Genomic DNA, 24,680 nt, shown 5'->3' with positions numbered 1-24,680 from the left:
GTTGTTTTCACTGGAACGACGGTGGTGGAGGGGCGACATGATAGAGGTTTACAAAGTTATGAGCGGCATGGACAGAGTGGATAGTCAGAAGCTTTTTCCCAAGGTGGAAGAGTCAGTTACTAGGGGACATAGGTTTAAGGTGAGAGGGGCAAAGTTTAGAGGGGATGGGCGAGGCAAGTTCTTTACACAGAAGGTGGTGAGTGCCTGGAACTTGCTGCCAGGGGAGGTGGTGGAAGCAGGTACGATAGCGACGTTTAAGAGACATCTTGACAAATATATGAATAGGAAGGGAATAGAGGGATATGGGCCCCGGAAGTGCAGAAAGTGTTAGTTTCGGCAGGCATCAAGATCGGCGCAGGCTTGGAGGGCAGAATGACCTCTTCCTGTGCTGTACTGTTCTTTGTTCTTTGTTCTAGAAGTCTATGAAGAGAGATTGCAGAAACTGGGCCTGTATTCTCTAGAGTTTCGAAGAATGAGAGATGATCTCATTGAAACCTACAAAATACTTAAAGGGATAGACAGGGTAGATGCAGGTAAGATGTTTCCCCTGATTGGGGAGTCCAGAACCAGGGGACATAATTTCAAAATAAGGGGGAAGTCACTTAGGACATAGATGAGGAAATATTTCTTTACTGACAGGGTTGTGAATCTTTGGAATTCTGTACCCCAGGGGGCTGTGGAAGTTCAGTCATTGAGTATGTTTAAAGTAGAGATTGACAGATTTCTAAATACCAGTGACACAAAGGGATATAAGGATAGTGTGGGGAAAAAGGCATTGAAGTCGATGGTCAGCTATGATCGTATTGAATGGCCTACTCCTCCTATGTTCCTAAAAGAAAGGCAGGCACCAAATCTTTCAATATCTGTTCATAGTAAAGGTGATGAAATAATTAATGACCATCTTTATACCAAATATTGAGTGATAAATAAGAAATATCCCCATCGATCAAACTGCATATCAGAATTTTTTGGGATAGTATATTTGGTTGGGACTTTTATTTAAAAAAAGACACAGAAGTAGATAGTAATGCAATAATATAAAAGCAAAATACTGCAGATGCTGGAAATCTGAAATAGAAACAAGAAATGCTGGAAATATTCAGGTCTGGCAACTTTTGTCGAACATTTTTAAAAAATTAGATAGTAATGCAATTTGATTTAAAAGACTTGGGGAGCAATGCCTGTATGTTTAGCGTGAACTCTTGCATTGGAAATCTGATACAAAAATCAAAAAATTCTGGAAGGACACAGCAGATCAGTCAATACCTATTAAAAAAAAAAAAATTGGTTGACATTCCAGGTGTGTAGCCTTCCAGCATGTGTTGAGCATCATTGGAACAGTGCAAGAGATTGATGCCAGAGAGCTGCAGGCAAAACTAAGGTGGTCAGCAAAGTAATTACTTAATCTGTGTTTGGTCTCCCCAATGTAGAGGCAATTGCCACGAGCAGGGAACACATTATATTAGATTGGAGGAACTACATGTGAATTGCTGTCGCATGGAAGAAGTGTTTTGGGCCCTATAGAATGGTGTGGAAGGAAATAAATGATATAGGTGTTCCATTTCCAGCTGAATTCATGCGAGAAGGTACCAGCCAAAGGGTAGCTGGAACTAGGGGTGCTGGAAGAGTGAACAAGAGGGACTAGTCCCTCTAGAAAGCAGGGACTGGAGAGTAAAATATGCTTGATGTTGGGATCATATTGTAAGTGGTGAAAATGATAGAATATTACCTAGTGAAGATAGAGACTGATGGGATGGATAATGGCAATAAGGAGCTTTTATTCCATCCCATTGGGAGTGGGATGGAATAAGAGAAGAAACCTGGGAACTGAAATTACATTTTTATTTAAACAGGTAATGAAACAAATGATAAGTGTAGCACAGGTTAATCAAAGAGCTTTGTGTGTATGTCTTTCAGATTAATGAAAGTATATGGGATTAGGGTTCAATTGGGGACTAAATTATTCCACAGGGAAAGAGTCAGCGAATGCATCACCAGTTTTTAATCTATTAAAATAACTTTGAAGCTGTACCCTTTCATCTAAAACTTCAAAGAGTAAAGTTTGCTACAAATGCTAATAATTATGCATTATTATGTTGATTTGAACCAAGCCAAGCTGGATTGTAGTGCACATTAAGCTATAAAATTCACATTGAAGCTTTATTAAAATTTTCTTCATGGTTTTGTCATTTTTGTTTTATCTGTTTTTCATAAACTTGGCAGCTTTATAATCTAAATTTAATAAACTAGGCTGCTCTATTTGACATCTTATTCACTTTGTTTATAAAGGGAATGAAAGCAGTATATAGTATAGGCTACATTGTGAATGTTTTTGTTATCCACTTCTTGAACTCATTTCATTTAAATCATTAAAATAAAAGCAAAATACTGCGGATGCTGGAAATCTGAAACAAAAACAAGAAATGCTGGAATCACTCAGCAGGTCTGGCAGCATCTGTGGAAAGAGAAGCAGAGTTAACGTTTCGGGTCAGTGACCCTTCTTTGGAAGGGTTCCGAAACTGACCCGAAACGTTGACTCTGCTTCTCTTTCCACAGATGCTGCCAGACCTGCTGAGTGATTCCAGCATTTCTTGTTTTTGTTTCATTTAAATCATTGCTGTTTCAAAGATGGAGTGAGTAGTTCCGGATTACTCAGCTAAGAACTAGTACAGGAACGATGGACTGATTAGCTTTGTTTTGTGTTGTAAATGTCTGATTTATATTGGTTATGTCACAGCAGTACTATTTTGAAAAAATCCATTCAACAACTTCTATTAATATAGAGCCTTTAAAGTAATAAAACATCCCAAGCTGCTCCATAGAAGTGTTATAAAGCAAAAATCTAGCACTGAGCCACAGGAGATATTAGAGCAAATAACCAAAAGCTTGGTTAAAGAGGCAGGTTTTAAGGAGCGTCTTGAAGGATAGAGTGGTGGAAAGATTTAGGGAGAGAATTCCAGAGCTTCGGGCCTTGCCAGGTAAAGGCATGGCCGCCAATGTTTTTTATATTTGTTCCTGGGATGTGGGCGTCGTTGGCAATGGTGGAGCGATTAAAATTGGGGATGCTTGAGGCCAGAAATAGAGGAGTGCAATATTTTTTTATTTCATGGGATGTGGGTGTCGCTGGCAAGGCCAGCATTTGTTGCCCATCTCTAATTGCCCTTGAATTGAATGGCTTGTTAGGCCATTTCAGAGGGCAGTTAAGGGTCAGCCACATTGCTGTGGGTCTGGAGTCACAGAGTCTGGAGTCTGTAGGCCAGACCAGGTGAGGACAGCAGATTTCCTTCCTTAAAGGACATTCGTGAACCAGATGGATTGTTATGACAATCGATAGTTTCATGGCACTATTATTGAGACGCAAATATCTGAGGGTTGTGGGCTGGCGGAGATTAGTGATATGGACGGATTTGAAAATGCGGATAAGAATTTTAAGGTGTTGCTTAGCCGGCCCAGTGTAGATAGCGAGCACAGGGGTGATGGGTGAATGGAACTTAGTGCAAGCTGGGACATGGGTGGCAGAGTTTTGGATGGCCTCAAGTTTTCGGAGGGGAGAACAGGCAGCTTTACGTTGGAAGTGTCAAGTCTGGAGGTAACAGGCATGGATGAGGGTTTCAGCAGCAAATGAGCTGAGACAAGGAAAGAGTTGGGCAATGCTATGGAAGTTGAAATAGGCAGCCCAAATAACAGATATTTAAACAGAAGTATTGTAATATTTTAAAAATAGTCTCCAAGACAAATATTCAGTTTACACATAGATAACCGGGTAGAATTTCAGTAATGGTTCTCCCTGATTATGTAAAAGGCAGAAGCCCTGAGAAACGATGTGAAAAGTCATTATCAGTGTATTTCTGGAGCTTCCACCAATCTTCTAAAGTTACAGCTTGTATTGTGGTAAGATTGGTGTAAGGTTTTATCCAAGTTTAAAGCAGAGGCAGATTTTAATTTAGCAGCTCAGTCACACCACCACCTGATCTGAGTTTCTGTGGATATCAAATGAAGGGCAAATCCAACTCATTTGGGACATCCCCACCCTGTGGTTGATGATGCCAACAATCACTGTTATTTGGGCTAGATAATAGTAACCCAGCAACGAGTCAACATTTATTTTGCGGTGGAAGGATTTGGAAAGAAAAGAAATTGGCAAGCAGAAAAATATAAATGTTATATTCTCAATCGTTTTGATTGGCTTTTAATCATATTTTGCTGAAGGCTATTCTTGGGCTTTTTGAACAGTTTTGATTTAAAAGTTTAACTTTTTCATAAATGTAAAGGTTCACTGAAAATGGTTCTTAAAGTTTGGACTTTAGTGGTCCAAGCTGACTACATGTTGGACAGCATGTTGCATTTCACTCAACTAGTTTGAAAAGGCAGTTACTCATCAATACAGTGAACTGGGTTTTGCTTTTATGAGAGGATCATTGTGGCTTGTGTGCTAACAATATTTAATCTTTAAAAAAAAAGTATAGGCTGAAACTATATTTGTGAAGTAGAATAAAACTTAAGAATTTTAAACTTTATTTTTTTCCAGTGATTCAACTATACCAAAATGTTTTTTTTAACAAATATGAAACACTGCTAACCTCTGGAAAACCTTTTTCAGTTCGCAGTGAACATGTTTCGAACGTTACCACCATCATCTAACCCCACAGGAGCAGAGTTTGATCCCGAAGAGGATGAACCAACACTGGAGGCTGCATGGCCTCATCTACAGGTACTGATGCTTATCCGTATTCAAACATTCCAATTCAGAGCTTTTTTTTTATTCATTCATGGGATGTGGGCGTCACTGGCCAGGCCAGCATTTATTGCCCATCCCTAATTGCCCTCGAGAAGGTGGTGGTGAGCTGCCTCCTTGAACCGCTGCAGTCCATTTGGGGTAGGTACACCCACAGTGCTGTTAGGAAGGGAGTTCCAGGATTTTGACCCAACGACAGTGAAGGAACGGCGATATAGTTCCAAGTCAGGATGGTGTGTGACTTGGAGGGGAACTTGCAGGTGGTGGTGTTCCCATGTATTTGCTGCCCTTGTCCTTCTAGTTGGTAGAGGTCGCGGGTTTGGAAGGTGCTGTCTAAGGAGCCTTGGTGCATTGCTGCAGTGCATCTTGTAGATGGTACACACTGCTGCCACTGTGCATCGGTGGTGGAGGGAGTGAATGTTTGTAGGTGGGGTGCCAATCAAGCGGGCTGCTTTGTCCTGGATGGTGTCGAGCTTCTTGAGTGTTGTTGGAGCTGCACCCATCCATGCAAATGATCCCCTGACAACCAGAGAAGAGAGCCTTGTTTCTTGAATTAGTTTTTCCTTTATTTTGCATGTTTTTCTTTTCTTTTCTGTTGTCCTTTTGAAACCTTTTCTTTATTTCTGTACTGAGAGAAGTTTGGCAGTGTGAAAATCTTTGGGGACTGCTTAAATGCCATTCTGTGATGCACCACGCATTAAAACATACCTTTTCTTTAAAAAAAAACTATAATCTGAAAAGATAGATTTGTTTTCCTGTTTCCTGTCCACTCGACTGCTGAATACAGCAGTGCATGATATCCCTGGCATGGGGAATGATGTTGAAGCACTGTCTTTTTGAAAATTTTACACCGTTGTGTGGGCATTTTGTTAGGTCTTTCCATGCTGCAAATGAATTTTTGTTTGAACCATGGGCTGTTGGCATCTATTTGTCTATGCACATGGGATGGAGTTCTGCTTTTGTTTTCTGTACTTCAGTACATCAGTTTTTCAAAAAAAATTTCATATTTGCACTCCAGATCTTGGTCTACTGAGACCAATCTCTGTCAAATTTGCTCTGATTGGCCGGAGTGAAATATGATTCAATGTACATATTTTGTTAAAGTCTATTTTGGAATTTCATGGATTTTTCCCTATGGCAAGCAACAAGAAGACTTGCATGCTGACAAAAAGGGACTTGCAGAAGTTTGAAGCTTGGTCCAAACTTGGAAAACTGGCATGTTTTGGTAGTCTTGTTTGCTGGAAGACTCTCTGATGAGCAGTCAGACAGCTTGGGGATGATGGTCAGGTAGAGCTGGATGTAATCAATGTACATGTGGGTGATGGCATCAAGGGACCAAGGAGGAGGCAAGGCCAAGGGTTTATGTTTGGGGGATAGCAAGAAAGGCCACTGGTAGAGATGTTCTGGCTATTATTGGGATTCACTTAGTGTTAGAGGTCTAGATGGAGCAGAATTTGTAAGGAGCATCCAGGAGGGTTTTCTAGAGCAGTATGTAAATAGTCCAACTCGGGAAGGGGCCATACTGGACCTGGTGTTGGGGAATGAGCCCGGCCAGGTGTTTGAAGTTTCAGTAGGGGACTACTTTGGGAATAGTGATGACAATTCCGTAAGCTTTAAAATTCTCATGGACAAAGACGAGAGTGGTCCTAAAGGAAGAGTGCTAAATTGGGGGAAGGCCAACTATACCAAAATTCGGCAGGAGCTGGGGAATGTAGATTGGGAGCAGCTGTTTGAAGGTAAATCCACTTTTGATATGTGGGAGGCTTTTAAAGAGAGGTTGATTAGCGTGCAGGAGAGACATGTTCCTGTGAAAATGAGGGATAGAAATGGCAAGATTAGGGAACCATGGATGACAGGTGAAATTGTGAGACTAGCTAAGAGGAAAAAGGAAGCATACATAAGGTCTAGGCGGCTGATGAAAGACGAAGCTTTGAAAGAATATCGGGAATGTAGGACCAATCTGAAACGAGGAATTAAGAGGGCTAAAAGGGGTCATGAAATATCTTTAGCAAACAGGGTTAAAGAAAATCCCAAAGCCTTTTATTCATATATAAGGAGAAAGAGGGTAACTAGAGAAAGGATTGGCCCACTGAAGGACAAAGGAGGAATGTTATGCTTGGACTCAGAGAAAATGGGTGAGATTCTAAACGAGTACTTTGCATCGGTATTCACCGAGGAGAGGGACATGACGGATGTTGAGGTTAGGAACAGATGTTTGATTACTCTAGGTCAAGTCGGCATAAGGAGGGAGGAAGTGTTGGGTATTCTAAAGGGCATTAAGGTGGACAAGTCCCCAGGTCCGGATGGGATCTATCCCAGGTTACTGAGGGAAGTGAGAGAGGAAATAGCTGGGGCCTTAACAGATATCTTTGCAGCATCCTTAAACACGGGTGAGGTCCCGGAGGACTGGAGAATTGCTAATGTTGTCCCCTTGTTTAAGAAGGGTAGCAGGGATAATCCAGGTAATTATAGACCAGTGAGCCTGACGTCAGTGGTAGGGAAGCTGCTGGAGAAGATACTGAGGGATAGGATCTATTCCCATTTGGAAGAAAATGGGCTTATCAGTGATAGGCAACATGGTTTTGTGCAGGGAAGGTCATGTCTTACCAACTTAATAGAATTCTTTGAGGAAGTGACAAAGTTGATTGATGAGGGAAGGGCTGTCGATGTCATATACATGGACTTCAGTAAGGCGTTTGATAAGGTTCCCCATGGCAGGCTGATGGAGCAAGTGAAGGCGCATGGGGTCCAAGGTGTACTCGCTAGATGGATAGAGAACTGGCTGGGCAACAGGAGACAGAGTAGCAGTAGAAGGGAGTTTCTCAAAATGGAGACGTGTGACCAGTGGTGTTCCACAGGGATCCGTGCTGGGACCACTGTTGTTTGTGATATACATTAATGATTTGGAGGAAAGTATAGGTGGACTGATTAGGAAGTTTGCAGACGACACTAAGATTGGTGGAGTAGCAGATAGTGAAGGGGACTGTCAGAGAATACAGCAGAATATAGATAGATTGGAGAGTTGGGCAGAGAAATGGCAGATGGAGTTCAATCAGGGCAAATGCGAGGTGATGCATTTTGGAAGATCCAATTCAAGAGTGAACTATACAGTAAATGGAAAAGTCCTGGGGAAAATTGATGTCGAGAGAGATTTGGGTGTTCAGGTCCACTGTTTCCTGAAGGTGGCAACGCAGGTAAATAGAGTGGTCAAGAAGGCATACGGCATGCTTTCCTTCATCGGACGGGGTATTGAGTACAAGAGTTGGCAGGTCATGTTACAGTTGTATAGGACTTTGGTTCGGCCACATTTGGAATACTGCGTGCAGTTCTGGTCGCCACATTACCAAAAGGATGTGGATGCTTTGGAGAGGGTGCAGAGGAGGTTCACCAGGATGTTGCCTGGTATGGAGGGCGCTAGCTATGAAGAGAGGTTGAGTAGATTAGGATTATTTTCATTAGAAAGACGGAGGTTGAGGGGGGACCTGATTGAGGTGTACAAAATCATGAGAGGTATAGACAGGGTGGATAGCAAGAGGCTTTTTCCCAGAGTGGGGGATTCAATTACTAGAGGACACGAGTTCAAAGTGAAAGGGGAAAAGTTTAGGGGGGATATGCGTGGAAAGTTCTTTACGCAGAGGGTGGTGGGTGCCTGGAACGCGTTGCCAGTGGAGGTGGTAGATGCGGGCACGATGGCGTCTTTTAAGATGTATCTAGACAGATACATGAATGGGCAGGAAGAAAAGCGATACAGACCCTTAGAAAATAGGCGACATGTTTAGATAGAGGATCTGGATCGGCGCAGGCTTGGAGGGCCGAAGGGCCTGTTCCTGTGCTGTAATTTTCTTTGTTCTTTGTATTATTAGATAGGTAAGAGTGAATCCCTACAAGGATATACAGCATAAAAATAGGCCATTCAGCCCAACCAGTATATGCCCATTTCAGCGCCACTCGAGCCTTGTCCATCTTTCCTCATCTAACTCAGCATAACCCCCTATACCAGGGTTGTCCAACATAAAGTCCGCGACCTAGATTTCGGCTTGCCAAGGATGAGAAATTTCCTCTGGAAATCCGCCATTGGCTTTTTCCAGCCGGCCAAAACTTTGGGACTGACATTGGCTGTAGCTCCTTTACTAAAATGGCTGAGAAACTTCGCTGTGTCCGTCCTCCTTTACCAAGATAGCGGACACCCTTCAGTACCTGATCTGGTTCCTTTAGTAAGATGCAGTCACCTGGGCTGAGCTGCATGTCTGCCAGCGTTTCTCGCCTGAACTGCATTTCCAGTGCGGACTTCCCAGCCTTGAGCTTGAGCTCAAGCGCCAGGCCCAGCACTGGCTCTGCCTGCATCCGGACCCGGTCTCGGCCTCAGGCTCTGGGCTCTTCATCTCCGTCACTGCGGAGGAGCTGCCTGAGGTGGTGGTAGGGTCCAGGCGGGGTGCTGTGGTAACCATTGGGGGGAGGGGTGTGGGGTCAGAGAGAGTGAGACGCACAAATGGAGACATGGGATGGGGGGAACTCGCAGAGGCCAAGAAATGGGGATGAGAGAGCAATCAAGATCACGCCTGACCGGTGGACATCTATCCCCAATACTCCATGTCTCTCCCCCCACCCCCTCTCGCCCTTCCCCTCTGGCGCGCTCTTCCGGCGGGCTTTTTAAGAAAAAAAGTTGGAACCCGCCGGAAAAGCCCAAATGTGCCCCAAGTTCAAAAACTGCTAATCCTCTTCCCAGTCTGTGAAACTGACATGGCGATTTTTTTTTTTCCAAAGCCAGTCTGGAAGATGAAGCCAATGGGAAATTTCTTATCTCTGAAATTACCAGTCACGGGCCACAATTTTTTTTTTGCTAGTGACATTAGTGTCTAGACACGTTGCACGTTGCCAACCAGTGGCGAAAATGAGAAAAGACCCAGTACAGTTTACATCTGCAGGCTGGATGGAAACCTTTGGCAGGCTGGATTCTGGCCCGTGGGCCATTTGTTGGACATCCCTGATCTATATCATTCGCTTCAACTACTCCGTGGTAGCAACTTCCATTTTCTCAAAACTCTCTTGCAAAGAAGCTTCCGAATTCCCTATATTTTTTTTTTACTGACTATCTTGCATTGATGGCCTCTAGTTTTGCTCTTCCCCTTAGAGTAGACACAGAATGTTTCCACTTATCAAAACCGTTCATAATTTTAAAGACCTCTATTCGGTCACCCCGAGAGGAGAAAACTTACAATGTCATCTAGCATGGTGGCCAGGTAGGGAAGTTGTTTATCAGTTTAGTGGCTTTAAGATCATGGTATGTTTCCAATGAATCTGAGGGCCTGGGGAGATGGGAGAGAAATTACAGATTCAGCACAGTGGGCGCAGTGGTTAGCACCGCAGCCTCACAGCTCCAGGGACCCGGGTTCGATTCTGGGTACTGCCTGTGTGGAGTTTGCAAGTTCTCCCTGTGTCTGCGTGGGTTTTCTCCGGGTGCTCCGGTTTCCTCCCACAAGCCAAAAGACTTGCAGGTTGATAGGTAAATTGGCCATTATAAATTGTCACTAGTATAGGTAGGTGGTAGGGAAATATAGGGACAGGTGGGGATGTTTGGTAGGAATATGGGATTAGTGTAGGATTGGTATAAATGGGTGGTTGATGTTCGGCACAGACTCGGTGGGCCGAAGGGCCTGTTTCAGTGCTGTATCTCTAATCAAAGCACTAGGGTAAGTGGGGTACTGGGAAAGGTTTGGCTTGGTGTGCAAGGGATAGGGTGAGAAGCAGCAGTAGTTACAAGTTGTCTGTATCTGTGTGGCAAAGAAATCCATGAGTTTCTAACCTGTTAAAGAAGGCAAGGGAGAGGGGTTTAAGTAGACTGTTTTAAGTACAGAAAAGGAGCATATTGTTTTCTTTGCCCTCCAGATATCGCAGAGTTCGTGGGTGAGCGGTTTGGTAGTGGAGAGTGAGGCTTTCATGTGATCCACTTGTACCTGGCAGTGGCTGCCAAAGCCAGCTGTGCATCAGTTATGGTGAAATTTGTGCCAAATTTGAGGGATTGAAGAGAGGGAACGTAGCAAGGTTGCATAGAGACCGACTATTGGAAATTTCAGGATAAATGGTTGTTTTTCAGACTTGAGGATGGTCGGCAGTGGAGTTCCCCAAGGGTCAGTGTTAGGGCCACCATTTTTTTTAAGCTGTTGTTACGACCAGGTGAGAAAGGTGTCTGGGGTCTGTTATTGTCTTCTGGTCTTCTTGTAACAGGGTTTAATTTTACATAGTGTTTTGAGCTCCCCCTTTGTGAATTCTTCTTCACAGCTTTCCAATTATAAGGCAAAGAAATGAGCGCACCAGGTTTTTCTTAGGTTTAAAGAATAAAAGTGAATTTTATTAAACTTAAACTTAAATTCAAATGCGGTTCACACCTACAGATATACGACATGCCCACGCTAGCATGCACACATGATACAAACATGCAAATAGGGACAGAAAAGAGAAGAAAAATAAAATGGAGAGGTTTGAGGCAATTACAGAAGAGTTTCTAGTTTACTGTTCTGTGTTTCCAGCTCGCTATAGAGTCCTTGATTGTAGACCGCTCTTACTTTTCGTCGGGGCCCAATATTCTTCTTAAACCTTGTTCTCTGTAGGAGATTTTTCTCTTTTAGTGTTCATATGCCTTCAGTGGTTTCCAATGCTGGTGTGAGCAAGATGAGAGCAGACAGGGGAGAGATGTTCTCAGTCCAGGGGAAAAGTGCTTTCTGATTTCTTTTCCTGTTGGAAGTTCAAATTTAAAAAAAAACTGTCAGTCATGTGACTAAACTGGTCTGACCACTTCTGTGTATTGGGGAAGCAACGACGGGCTCCCCATTGTTCCAACACTCTCTGTTACTATGCAAATGTCTTTCCAGTCAGAGGCTTGCATGCAGGTGGGGGTGCTTGCCTGACACTATATATAAATGACTTGGATCTTGGAATATGAATTTGCTGATGATACCATACGGTCTTTCTCTAGCTCCACTTCTCCACTGGTCACAACGTGTATTTAAATGTTTACCCAGTTACCGATAACGGCCAATTATATACTCTCTTACTTCAGAATAAAAATCCACCAAAAAATAAACAACAAAATTATCAATTAATTTTGAAACAAGACGTATTCAGTAAAGATGCAAAGCATTAACAGATTGAAATATGAAAGTTCCTTTCTACCTTAGCCCAACACATACATACATGCACACACGCATATGCGTGCACGAGCACATATAGGGATGATATGTTGGAAGGTTCATCAAATGAGGCCATATGGATTGAGCTAAGGAACAAAAAAGGGGCAATCACACTGCTGGGTGTGTACTGTAGACCCCCAAACAGTCAGAGGGAGATAGAGCAGACATGTAGGCAAATCTCTGAGAAGTGCAAGAACAATAGGGCAGTAATAGGGGATTTTAACTGCCAAAATATTAACTCTGATAGTTTTAGTGTGAAAGAAATTGAGGGAGCAGAATTCTTGAGCTGCACTCAGGAGAACTTTTATAGCCTGTATGTAGTAAGTCCAACAAGAGAGGGCGCAGTTTTAGACTTTATTTTAGGAAATGAAGCTGGGCAGGTGGAAGGAGTGGCAGTGGGACAACATTTTGGTAGTAGTGATCTGAATTCAGTCAGTTTTAACATAATTATAGAAAAGGACGGAGATAGAACGGGGGTTCGAGGTCTCAATTGGGGCAAGGCCAACTTTACTAAACTGGGGAGTGATTTAGCGAAAGTGGACTGGAAACAACTCCTTGACGGTACATGAGTGTCAGAGCAGTGGGAGGCATTCAGAGGGGAGATTCAAGGGGTTCAGAGTAAACATGTTCCCACAAAGAAAAAGGGTGAGACGGCCAAATCTGGAGCCTCATGAATGTAGAGGAGCTTACAAAGAAAGATAAGGCAGAAAAGGAAAGCTTATGTCCGACACCGAGAACGCAATACTATAGAAAGTCGAGAGGGGTATAGAAAGTGGAAGGGTGAAATCAAAAAGGAAATTAGGAAAGCAAAGAGAGGGCATGAAAGAATATTGGCAAGCAAAATCAAGGTGAACCCAAAGATGTTTTATCAATACATTAAGAGTAAGGAGAGAGTAGGGCTCATAAAAGACCAAAAAAGGTAACTTGTGTGTAGGGGTGGAAAATGTTGGTATTGTTCTTTGTGTCTGTCTTCATAGAAGAGGGGAACGGTTGTAGTTGAGGAGAAGTGTGAAGTATTGGATGTGATAAACATAGGGAGAGAGGAAGTACTAATGGGATTAGCATCCTTGAAAGTGGATAAATCACCAGGGCCGGATGAAGTGTAGCCAAGGCTGTTAAAAGAAGCAAGTGAGGAAATAGTGGAAGGTCTGACCATCATTTTCCAGTCATCACTGGATACAGATGTGGTGCTGGTGGATTGGAAAACTAACATTGTACCTCTGTTTAAAAAGGGAGCGAGGGATAGACCGAATAATTACAGGCCAGTCAGTCTAACCTCAGTAGTGGGCAAATTATTGGAATCTATTCTGAGGATAAACTGTCGCTTAGAAAGGCACAGGTTGATCAAGGATAGTCAGCATGGATCTTGTTTGACCAACTTGATCAGATTTTTTGAAGAATTGACAAAGATAGATGAGGGTAGTGCAGTTGATGTGGTCTACATGGATTTTAGCAAGGCTTTTGACAAGGTCCCACCTGGCACACTGGTTTAAAAAAAAATCCCACGGGATCCAGGGAAATGCAGCAAGGTGGATTGGCTCAGTGGCAAGAAAGAATGTGTAATTGTTGACAGGTGTTTGTGACTGGAGAGCTGTTTCCAGTGGTGTTCCACAGGGCTCAGTACAGGGTCCCCTGTTTTTTTGTGGTATATATTGATTTGGACATAAATGTAAAGGGCATGATCAAGTAGTTTGCAGACGACACAAAGATTGGCCGTGTGGTAGATAGCGAGGAGGATAGCTGCAGGAAGATATTGATGGTCTGGTCAGATGGGCAGAAAAGTGGCAAATGGAATTCAACCCAGAGAAGTGCGAGGTGATGCATTTGGAGAGGTCAAACAAGACAAAGGAATGCACGATTAATGGGAAAATACTGAGAGGTGTAGAGGAAGTGAGGGACCTTTGAGTGAATGTCCACAGATCCCTGAAGGCAGTAGGACAAGTCGATAAGGTGGTTAAGAAGGCATATGGAATCCTTTCCTTTATTAACTGAAGTGTAGAATATAAGAGCAGGGAGGTTATGCTGGAACTGTATAACCAATTGGTTAGGCCACAACTTGAGTACTGTGTGCTGTTCTGGTCACCTCATTACAGAAAGGATGTAATTGCACTAGATGGGTACAGAGGAGATTTACGAGGATGTTGCCAGGACTAGAAAATTGCAGCTATGAGGAAAGATTAGATAGGCTGAGTTCTGAACAAGGGTCACTGACCTGAAATGTTAACTCTGCTTCTCTCTCCACAGATGCTGCCAGACCTGCTGAGTATTTCCAGCATTTCTTGTTTTTATTTTAGATAGGCTGGGGTTGTTCTCCTTGCAACAGAGAAGGCTGAGGGGAGATCTGATTGAAATGTATAAAATTTTGAGAGGCCTGGATAGAGTGGATGAGCAGGGCCTAGATACTTTAGCAGAGAGGTCAGTGACTAGGGGACATAGATTTTAAGTGATTGGTAGAAAAATTAGAGAGGAGAGGAGGGAATTTTTTTTCACCCAGTGGGTGATGGGGTCTGGAACTCAACTGCCTGAAAGGGTAGGAGAGGCAGAAACCCTCAACTAATTCAAAAGAAATCTGGATATGCAGCTCGAGTGCCGTAATCTGCAGGGCTACGGACCAAATGCTGGAAGTTGGGATTAGAATGAGTGGATTGTTTTTCAGCCAGCACACATACGATAGGCCAAATGACCTCTTTCTGTGCCTTATGATTTCTATGATTCACACACACAGATATTTAAATATTATACACACATTTTTATGCACGCATACACATGCACATACATATACAAACATGCACGTGCATATACATCCACACATCGGTTAAAGGACAAATAAAGAAATTTTCTCTGTAGAGATCTTTTTCCAAAAAAGAATACTTTGGCCAAATACTTGTTAATTTCTGAAGGAAAGGAGAAGATTTGGAATGATATCGGTTGTCCCTTTTATTCTGGCATCCCAAATGTGCGCGTAGATGGCTGTCACTGGGATCTTTCTGGAGCAGTTATTTTCAGGTGGTGTCAAGAATTAGTCTGGCAACCTTTTCAGGGGAAGTATGACATAAGGGGTTTTAGCTATCACATACTGGATTCACAGGGTTTCTCAGAGGTGGAGAAAGGATTCTTCTCTTTTAGCAGGCTGACCTTCAACTGACTCAAAACAATATCCAAAACGAAACCAAGTCTTGACCACCATAAATCTTGACACGTCACTTCTCTGTAAACCGCTCTCTTCCCCCCCACCCCCGGCAGTCACCAAGGCTTTTGCTGTTTACTTAGCTGAAGACATGCGACTTCGAGTAAGTGTTTTTAAATGAAAGCTCAACAAAAAACAAATTCCAGCATCTATGGAATCACTTCAGTCTTCCAAAGGAATCCATTTCCACAATTTTAAAACACAAGTCCTCAAAATATTTTTAAAAATGGAAGTACTTTCATAACACCATTAACTGATGGTACAAGGATTAGGGGACACCGATTGAAGGTTTTGGGCAAAAGATGCAGAAGTATGCGAGGAAGAACTTTTTTATGCAGTGAGTGGTAATGACCTGGAACTTGCAGTCCACAAGACAGGTGGAAAGGGAGGCAGTCAATGATTTCAAAAGGAAATTGGATGGGCACTTGAAGGAAATAAACGTGCAGGGGAGTGGGACTGATTGGATTGCTTCATGGAGAGCCAGCATGGACTCTGGGCCGAATGGCCTCTTGCTCTGCTGCAGATAACTCTTATGGTTTCTTGCTGCAAATCAGCACAGTACTACTAGCAAGCAACCATCATCTGAGCACAGGTGATTGTTAACAAGAAGCCGTATATAAATCTGGAAAAGCAAAAACAATCGTGAAACAAATTGCTGAGTAGTTACGTTATCTGGACTTCTGTGTACTAGTTAAACCACACCCTTGGAGGGAGGTGTTTAGGAATGCGGGTAAAAAGCCTGCAGCTAATGCCTCTTCTGTTCTTAGAACTAAGTGATTTCCCACACCAGGAAATAATATATTTCCTACCATTCTTTTGTGTACTTTTTTGGGGGGAAGAAAAGCACTATTGGCCTAAGCTCCAGGATCTTGATTTCTGCCTTGTTGCTGCAGGTTCAACAGCTGGTGATAAAGCACTTCACAGCAGGGGGAGGGGTGAACATAGTGGGCAAGTTTCCATAAGCCACTTGTACATGTCCTACGAGCCAGCTCAGCTGCGAATGGTGTACAACCAAAAGAGATTTGAAATTAGAACATGATTACATTTTATATCATCTCTTTAAGCAATGTAGTGAGATCTTGGTAATCTGTTAATGCTAATGAACTTTATTAAAATGCTCTTTCTACAGTTGGTGTATGAATTTTTCTTGAGGTTTCTAGAGTCTCCTGATTTTCAACCAAATATAGCGAAGAAGTACATTGACCAGAAATTTGTAATGCAGGTAAGAGAAATAATCAGCTGTTTGATCATTTCAATTTTGATTTATTTTTCCCTTCTAGAGCACAGTGTTCATTTTTTACATTTATAATCCTGCAGTGTAGATGGCAATGGCTTCCTAGTTTGCATTTTGTGGCATTGCGTACCTTTCTTAATCAAACTGATCACATTAAGTTGGATCATCCTCAGCACTAATTTCCATGATTTTTGCTACTAATTGATGTGTAGTGGTAGTCCAGACAAGATAAACTTTCATATGTAACTTCTTGGTGCCTCAGATTCTACAGTGACTGTTGCTGTACAGATTTTTATGTATCTTTGGCAGTAGAGTAAATTGCTTCACGTCATGTCTAATATTGTAATGTTTAGTTGTAGAACTGCGATGCTAGGTTTTTGTGTTGTCCAAAGTTGTACCACCATAAAGCAATCTGTAGAGGTTTATAACTGATATAATGAAGTGAATATACTAGTTAACTTTTAGTTTCTTTCATTTTTGAGATGTAGTACAAAGCTATAAAAAAGCTTTGTTTCCCAGCATGAGTACACTTCAAAAGTAATTTATTCATCGTGAGGCGCTTTAGAATCTCCTGAGGATATGATGGGATGCTGTATAAATACAAATTTGTTTTCCTGTAGAGAATCTCACAGTTTCAGATACCTCCTAGCAATTAACGTACCATGAATTACTTTGAATATGGTGACCATAATGTTGGCAAATGTGCCAGCCTTTTTGGAAATAGCAACAGCTCATAAACAACAGTAACTGGTTAATTTGTTTTTGCTGTTTGAAGCGGAAATGATAGTCAGGATATTGAAGAGAAGCAGGCAGCTTTCCCAAATAGAAATTTTAGATACTTTCAAAACGTGGGTCACTAGAGTATATGTTATTATTCAGCTTTCACAAGACTTTTGGTGAATTAAAGTGTCTTGGGCAGGGAGTGGTTTGGATTCCTTAATTATGTAAATGTGGGGAAGTTAGTTATATGTATGAGGTTAAGGAATGCTCTGACAGGTCCAGGTGCATCCTGGGTCAGTGGATGCTTGGGATTTGGAAAGAGTTGTGGCACTGCAGAAGGCTACAAAAGGTGCAGGTCCTTATTATAATTCTGCAGAGTAGTGACATATGCAAAGCAGTTATCCCTCTGATTAATCTGATTATGGAAAGGAGGTTCATACATTATTTTCTCTGATGGGCAAATATAGTATATGTGCTCAGACCACATTAGTTGTTGAAGGAGGTTGGATTGTGCCACAACAAGGTGTGGATTTTTTTTTGTGGTTGGGAGCAAGATCTGTACAAGCTTGAGAGTAGTAGGAATTTCTTGCTCTGCTGGTTGTGGGCTAAGGACTCGAGTTCAACATGATATATTGAGCTGGTGGTGTTTGCTGAGAGCAGTCCTCAAATTAACTTAGTTGGGGAAACTAGTCCAGGGCAGATGTCCAGGTAGAATATCTCTCTCAGTACTTAATTGCAGACAAGTGGTATCAGCATTGGGGTCTTTGCTTTGTTATGTATGATGTTTGTGGGTGGGTGGGGACTTATGCAAAGCATAAATACTGGCTTGGGCCAAATGGCCTGTTTCTGTGCTGTACATTTTTATGTGATTCCATGTAATTGTGGCTGATTTGAATGATCCTGTGGTGGGCATCATCAGTATATGGTAAATAGCTTTCCTTTGTGATGAGGCAGTGGAAGGGCAGTTCCATTTCTTGTGTACACTTCTGAGATGCAGAGGAAAGCATAATATGTAGCAAACTATTTATTCCCATTGGGGTCACTAAGGTTTTGGCCGTCTGGTTTTCTGATTTTATTCAGTGGTTATTTTCTCTACTTATTTGTGCATGATGTAATCCTGGCTTGTCTTCCATTGAAAGTATTTGGCCTTAGTGCAGCGGACTGTTATTAAGTGTCAACAGTGAATAGACTGTTAAGCTGCTTTTATGGATTTCTAGTTCACCTATTCCCTGTTCTGTGTATCTTTTTTTGTGTTTTTCTAGTGTGTAGTGAAGGCTATTATGTGTCTCTTGAAGACTGCCTTTGTTTAGATTAGAGAATAGAGAGATACAGCACTGAAACAGGCCCTTCGGCCCACTGAGTCTGTGCCGACCAACAACCCCCATTTATACTAATCCCATCTTCCCTACCACATCCCCACCATTCTCCTACCACCTACCTACACTAGGGGCAATTTACAATGGCCAATTTATCTATCGACCTGCAAGTCTTTGGCTGTAGGAGGAAACCGGAGCACCCAACGGAAACCCACGCGGTCACAGGGAGAACTTGCAAACTCCGCACAGGCAGTACCCAGAACCGAACCCAGGTCGCTGGAGCTGTGAGGCTGCGGTACTAACCACTGTGCTGCATCCATAATGATGTTGATGTGGATTTAGTGCTCCCATTCTGAGGGAAAATGGATAAGCCAGGTGTAGAAGGCAGGTTCTGAATTTCAGGTCACTGAGAAAAAGGTTGATGTCTTGGGTGGGGAGTGGTTTAGATTCCTTAGGGGTCTGGTGTGGTCCTGTGGGTTGTTGGGTACTTTTAGTGGACATCTGTGCAGCATTTGCATTGTTTTACGGCTTGGGGGCTGTCGCTGACCATGCCGCTTGAAGAAATTTGTTATGAATGTTTTCCTTTTAATGTAAACGCCCTTTAATGGCTAAGAGAAACGGCAAGGACTTATGGTTTGGGATGTGATGCAAGGGAAACTGTCCAAGTCGGTAGCAGCTTCAGTGGTTGGATAGCTGCTGCTTTGTTTACATTGGCCACTCTGAGGAGAGATGCAGGAATTGCCCAGTTCCCTTTACCCGAGAGGTAAGTGGAGGAGTTGAGAGAAGGATAGGTTTTCATAATGCTGGTTGTATGCTTATTAGGACTGTTTCCTTGTTGCTACGTTAATTCCGACTTTGTGCTAAGTTGAGCTTTAAAATGTTCTTGCATTTAATCAGCTCGGGCAGGGGTCGGCAACCTGCGGATCCGTATTCTCTCATTTTTGGCTGCCAACCTTTATCAGCCAGTTCTCAGACAATTCTGCGAGTTTTAAACTGAAGTAAACTGTCAATACTCTGATCTTATTCTTAATAAAGTACGTTGGATATCTAGAAGAAATGTTTAGCTCGATTTGCAGCACATATAGAAGTAGTTATGATTTGTGTGAAAAGGAATGTGAACCAACAGATCCTGATTGGTTACAGAAGTTTTATTTCATGATTGATATCACTGACCATTTAAATATCCTTAACAAAAAGCTACAAGGACAGAGGAACATAGCCATCCTACTTTTGGAAGAAAATCCTCTTGACTGATTGAATTATTTGCCAAAAAAAAAGGGCAGTTGTTTGGCACATTTTCCTGCTGCTTAAAGAACTTTATTAAAGACAAATGTATCAAGATTTTTTAGAAAAATTAAAGAAGCCTTTTGCTGGTCAATTTCATGAATTTAAAGATATAAATAACACTAAATTTTATATTGAGACCTCGAGTCAGATATAATGTTATTGAACTTTTCAGCATTCAGGTGATGTGAGAGTGACTGCCCTTGACATCAAGGAGCCCCAGCAAAACTGAGGTCAATGGGAATCGGGGGAAACTCTCTGCTGGTTGGAGTCATACATAGCCCAAAGGAAGATGGCTGTGGTTGTTGGAGGTCAATCATCTGAGCTCCAGGACATCACTGCAGGAGTTCCTCAGGGTAGTGTCCTGGGCCCAACCATCTTCAGCTGCTTCATCAATGACCTTCCTTCAATCATAAGGTCAGAAGTGGGGATGTTTGCTGATGATTGTACAATGTTCAGCACCATTAGCGATTCCTCAGATACTGAAGCAGTCCGTGTAGAAATGCAGCAAGACCTGGACAATGTCCAGGCTTGGGCTGATAAGTGACAAGTAACATTCGCGCCACACAAGTGCCAGGCAATGACCATCTCCAACAAGAGGGAATCTAACCATCTCCCCTTGACATTCAATGGCATTACCATCGCTGAATCCCCCACTATCAGCATCCTAGGGGCTATCATTGACCAGAAACTGAACTGGAGTAGCCATATAAATACCGTGGCTACAAGAGCAGGTCAGAGGCTAGGAATCCTGCGGCGAGTAACTCACCTCCTGATTCCCCAAAGCCTGTCCACCATCTACAAGGCACAAGTCAGGAGTGTGATGGAATACTCTCCATTTGTCTGGATGGGTGCAGCTCCAACAACACTCAAGAAGCTCGACACCATCCAGGACAAAGCAGCTCGCTTGATTGGCACGCCATCCACAAACATTCGCTCCCTCCACCACCGACGCACAGTGGCAGCAGTGTGTGCCATCTACAAGATGCACAACAGCGACGCACCAAGGCTTATTAGACAGCACCTTCCAAACCCGTGACCTCTACCACCTCGAAGGACAAGAGCAGCAGCTGCATGGGAACATCACCACCTGCAAGTTCCCATCCAAGTCACACACCATCCTGACTTGGAACTATATCGCCGTTCCTTCACTGTTGCTGGGTCAAAATCCTGGAACTCCCTTCCTAACAGCACTGTGCGTGTACCTACCTCACATGGACTGCAGCAGTTCAAGAAGGCAGCTCACCACCACCTTCTCGAGGGCAATTAGGGATGGGCAATAAATGCTGGCCTGGCCAGTGATGCCCACATCACATGAATGAATAAAAAAAAACAAAATTTACATTTTATATTCTTGGAGGTGCCAGAAAAGGTCAGACAATTTTCTGCTTGCAGCATCAGATAACTGCAAATGTTCATTAGATTCTTGAACAACTTTAACACCTTTAATTCATAGTCATTTACGGCACAGAAGGAGGCCATTTGGCCCATCGATCTATGCCGGCTCTCCACGGAGCTATCCAGTCAGTCCCACTCCCCTGCTCAATCACTGTAGCCCTGCAAGTTTATTTCCTTCAAGTGGCCATCCAATTTCCTTTTGAAGTCATTGTCTCTGCTTCCATCACCCTTGTGGGCAGCGAGTTCTAGGTCATTACTGTTAATCTGTTAATTGTGTATCAGTTTGATTATATGCAGGTGGAAGGTGTTAATTGAGTTTTACTTGAGCACTTGTAAGCCGACACTTACTGAGACTGTTGGAGGGTTTTGAGTGAGGAGCTACATGTTTGTAATCCTTTTACTCTGTACAATAAATGTGAAACTGAGTAAAGATAGGCTCCAGCGTTATCCTTCCTCCCAATCTTTCTGGAGTTTAACAATTACCACTGTGTTTTTGAAAAAAAAAAGTTCTTCCTCATATTCCCCTGCATCTCTTGCCCAAAACCTTCAATCTGTGTTCCCTAGTGCTTGTACAATCAGTTAATGGGAACAGTTTTTCCATGTCTAACTTGTATAAGCTTGTCATAATTTTGCACACCTCTATTACATCTCTCGTTAATCTCCTTTGTTCTAAGGAGAACAACCCCAGTTTTTTCCAACCTAACCTTGCAACTAAAATCCCTGGAACCATTCTGGGAAATCTCCTCTGCATCCTCTCAAGGACCCTCACATCCCTGCTAAAGTGTGGTGACCAGAACTGGACGCAATACTCCAATTGGGGCCTAACCAGAGCTTTATAAAGGTTCAGCATAACTTCGCTGCTTTTGTACTCAATGCTTCTATGCAACCCAAGATCCCATATGCTTTAACCACTCTCCCAATATGACCTGTCACCTTCAAAGATCGAGGTCCCTCTGTTCCTGCACACTGTTTAGAACTCTGCCATTAAGTATATGTTGCCTCTCCTATTCCTTCTGCCAAAATACATCACCTTGCACTTGTCAGTATTAAGTTCCATCTGCCCATTCTGCTAGCCTATCTGTCCTATTGCAGGCGGTTCATAACATCTTCAATGTTTGACACCCCTTCAAGTTTGGTGTCAACGGCAAATCTTGAGATTCTACTCTTTTATTCATTTGTGGGATGTGGTTATGCCCATCCCTGATTGCCCTTGACCTGAGTGGCTTGCTAGGCCATTTCAGAGGGCAGTTAAGAGTCAACCACATTGCTGTGAGTCTGGAGCCACATGTAGGCCAGACCAGGTAAGGTCAGTAGATTTCCTTCCTTAAAGGACATTAGTGAACCAGATGGGTTTTTACAACAATTGACACTGGTTTCATGGTTACCATTAGACTCGCTTTTAATTCCAGATTTATTAATTGAATTTAAATGTCACCATCTGCTGTGGCATGATTCAAACCCATGTCCCCAGAGCACTAGCCTGGGCTCTGGATTACTAGTCTAGTGACATTACCACTACGCCACTGCCCCTCCAAGATCCAAGTCATTTATATATAGCAAAAAAAAAGCAGTAGTCCCAGCACTGACCCTTGGGCAACATCACTGTCGATGATCCTCCAGTCTGAAAAACAACCATTTACTACAGCTCCGTATTTTCTGTCCTTAAGCCAATTTTTTAAATCCAATTTGACGCTGACCATCTTAATCCATGAGCCTTGCTTTTGTTAATCAGCCTTTTATATGGTACCTTATCAAACTCTTTCTTAAACTCCATACAAACAACATGCACTGCATTCCCTTCATCAACCTTCTTCTCTGTTACTTCATCAAAAATTCAATTAGTCAAGCATGATGTGCCTTTTACAAATGTGTGCTGGCTATCCTGAATTAACTCAAACCTGTCTGTTGATTTCTTCGCTAATTATTGTTTCTAAAACCTTACCCATCTCAGATGTTAAACTAACTGGCCTGTATTTGCGAGGACTGTCCCTACACCCTTTCTTGAATAAGGTCCTCACATTTGCCATGCTCCAATCCTCTGGCACCTCCCCCGTATCCAGGGAAGATTGTGACAAGCCCATAGTAACCTAGGATGCAAGCCATCCGGACCAGGTAACTTATCCTTAACTACCCTAAGCGTAGCCAGCCCTTTTAGTACTTCTGCCTCTCAATTTTTACCCTCTCTGCTTCTACAGATATTTTGTCAGATTCCACTTCCTTAGTGAACACTGATGCAAAGTTCTTCTTCTTTGGCCTCCTTGTCTCGAGAGACAATGGGTAAGCGCCTAGAGGTAGTCAGTGGTTTGTGGAGCAGCGCCTGGAGTGGCTATAAAGGCCAATTCTAGAGTGACACTCTTCCACAGGCGCTGCGGATAAAATTGGTTGTCGGGGCTGTTGCACAGTTGGCTCTCTCCTTGCACTTCTTTCTTTTTTCCTGCCAACTGCTAAGTCTCTTCGACTCACCACTCTTTAGCCCCACCTTTATGGCTGTCCGCCAGCTCTGGCGATCACTGGCAACTGACTCCCACGACTTGTGGTCAGTGTCACAGGACTTGATGTCACGTTTGCAGACGTCTTTAAAGCGGAGGCATGGACAGCCGGTGGATCTGAAAGCAGTGACGAGCTCGCTGTACAATGCGTCCTTGGGGATCCTGCCATCTTCCATCCAGCTCACATGGCCAAGCCATCTCAAGTGCCGCTGGCTCAGTAGGGTGTATATGCTGGGGATGTTGGCTGCCTCGACTTCTGCGTTGGAGATACGGTCCTGCCACCTGATGCCAAGGGTTCTCCGGAGGCAGCGAAGATGGAATGAGTTGAGATGTCGCTCTTGGCTGACATACGTTGTCCAGGCCTCGCTGCCGTTGAGCAAAGGTACTGAGGACACAGGCTTGAAACACTCAGACTTTTGTGTTCCATGTCCGTGCGCCATTTTCCCACACTCTCTTGGCCAGTCTGGACATAGCAGTGGAAGCCTTTCCCATGCGCTTGTTGATTTCTGCATCTGGAGACAGGTTACTGGTGGTAGTTGAGCCGAGGTAGGTGAACTGTTGAACCACCTCCAGAGTGTGGTCGCCGATATTGATGGATGGAGCATTTCTGACGTCCTGTCCCATGATTGTTTTCTTGAGGCTGATGGTTAGGCCAAATTCGTTGCAGGCAGCTGCAATCCTGTTGATGAGTCTCTGCAGACACTCTTCTGTGTGGGATGTTAATGCGTCAGCAAAGAGGAGTTCCCTGATGAGGTCTTTCCATACTTTGGTCTTTGCTCTAAGATGGGCAAGGTTAAACAACCTGCCATCTGATCTTGTGTGGAGGAAAATTCCTTCTTCTGAGGACTTGAACGCATGTGAGAGCAGCAGTGAAAAGAAGATCCCAAACAGTGTAGGTGCGAGAATACAGCCCTGTTTCACGACAGTCAGGATCGGAAAGGGGTCTGATGTGGCACCGCTATGCTGAATTGTGCCTTTCATATTGTCATGGAATGAGGTGATGATACTTAGTAGCTTTGGTGGACATCCAATCTTTTCTAGTGGTCAGAAAAGACCACGTCTGCTGACGAGGTCAAAGGCTTTGGTGAGATCAATGAAAGCAACGTAGAGGGGCATCTGTTCGTGGCACT

At 43.2% G+C, this 24,680-nt stretch overlaps 1 protein-coding gene across 5 annotated transcripts in view; it reads left to right on the top strand.

The window, feature by feature from the left end:
• ppp2r5ca (protein phosphatase 2, regulatory subunit B', gamma a) overlaps window positions 1–24,680 on the top strand; it is a 214,643-nt gene that overhangs the window by 129,582 nt on the left and 60,381 nt on the right. For all 5 annotated transcript variants that reach the window (XM_068038928.1, XM_068038930.1, XM_068038931.1 and 2 more), the window contains 2 exons: window positions 4,601–4,711; window positions 16,239–16,331. In XM_068038928.1, coding sequence (XP_067895029.1) covers window positions 4,601–4,711; window positions 16,239–16,331 — 204 coding nt within the window. The remainder of the gene's footprint in view (window positions 1–4,600; window positions 4,712–16,238; window positions 16,332–24,680) is intronic.

This window comes from Heterodontus francisci, chromosome 9 (assembly GCF_036365525.1).
Source record: "Heterodontus francisci isolate sHetFra1 chromosome 9, sHetFra1.hap1, whole genome shotgun sequence".
NCBI lineage: Eukaryota > Metazoa > Chordata > Chondrichthyes > Heterodontiformes > Heterodontidae > Heterodontus > Heterodontus francisci.
This window is presented reverse-complemented; position numbering and strand designations above follow the sequence as displayed.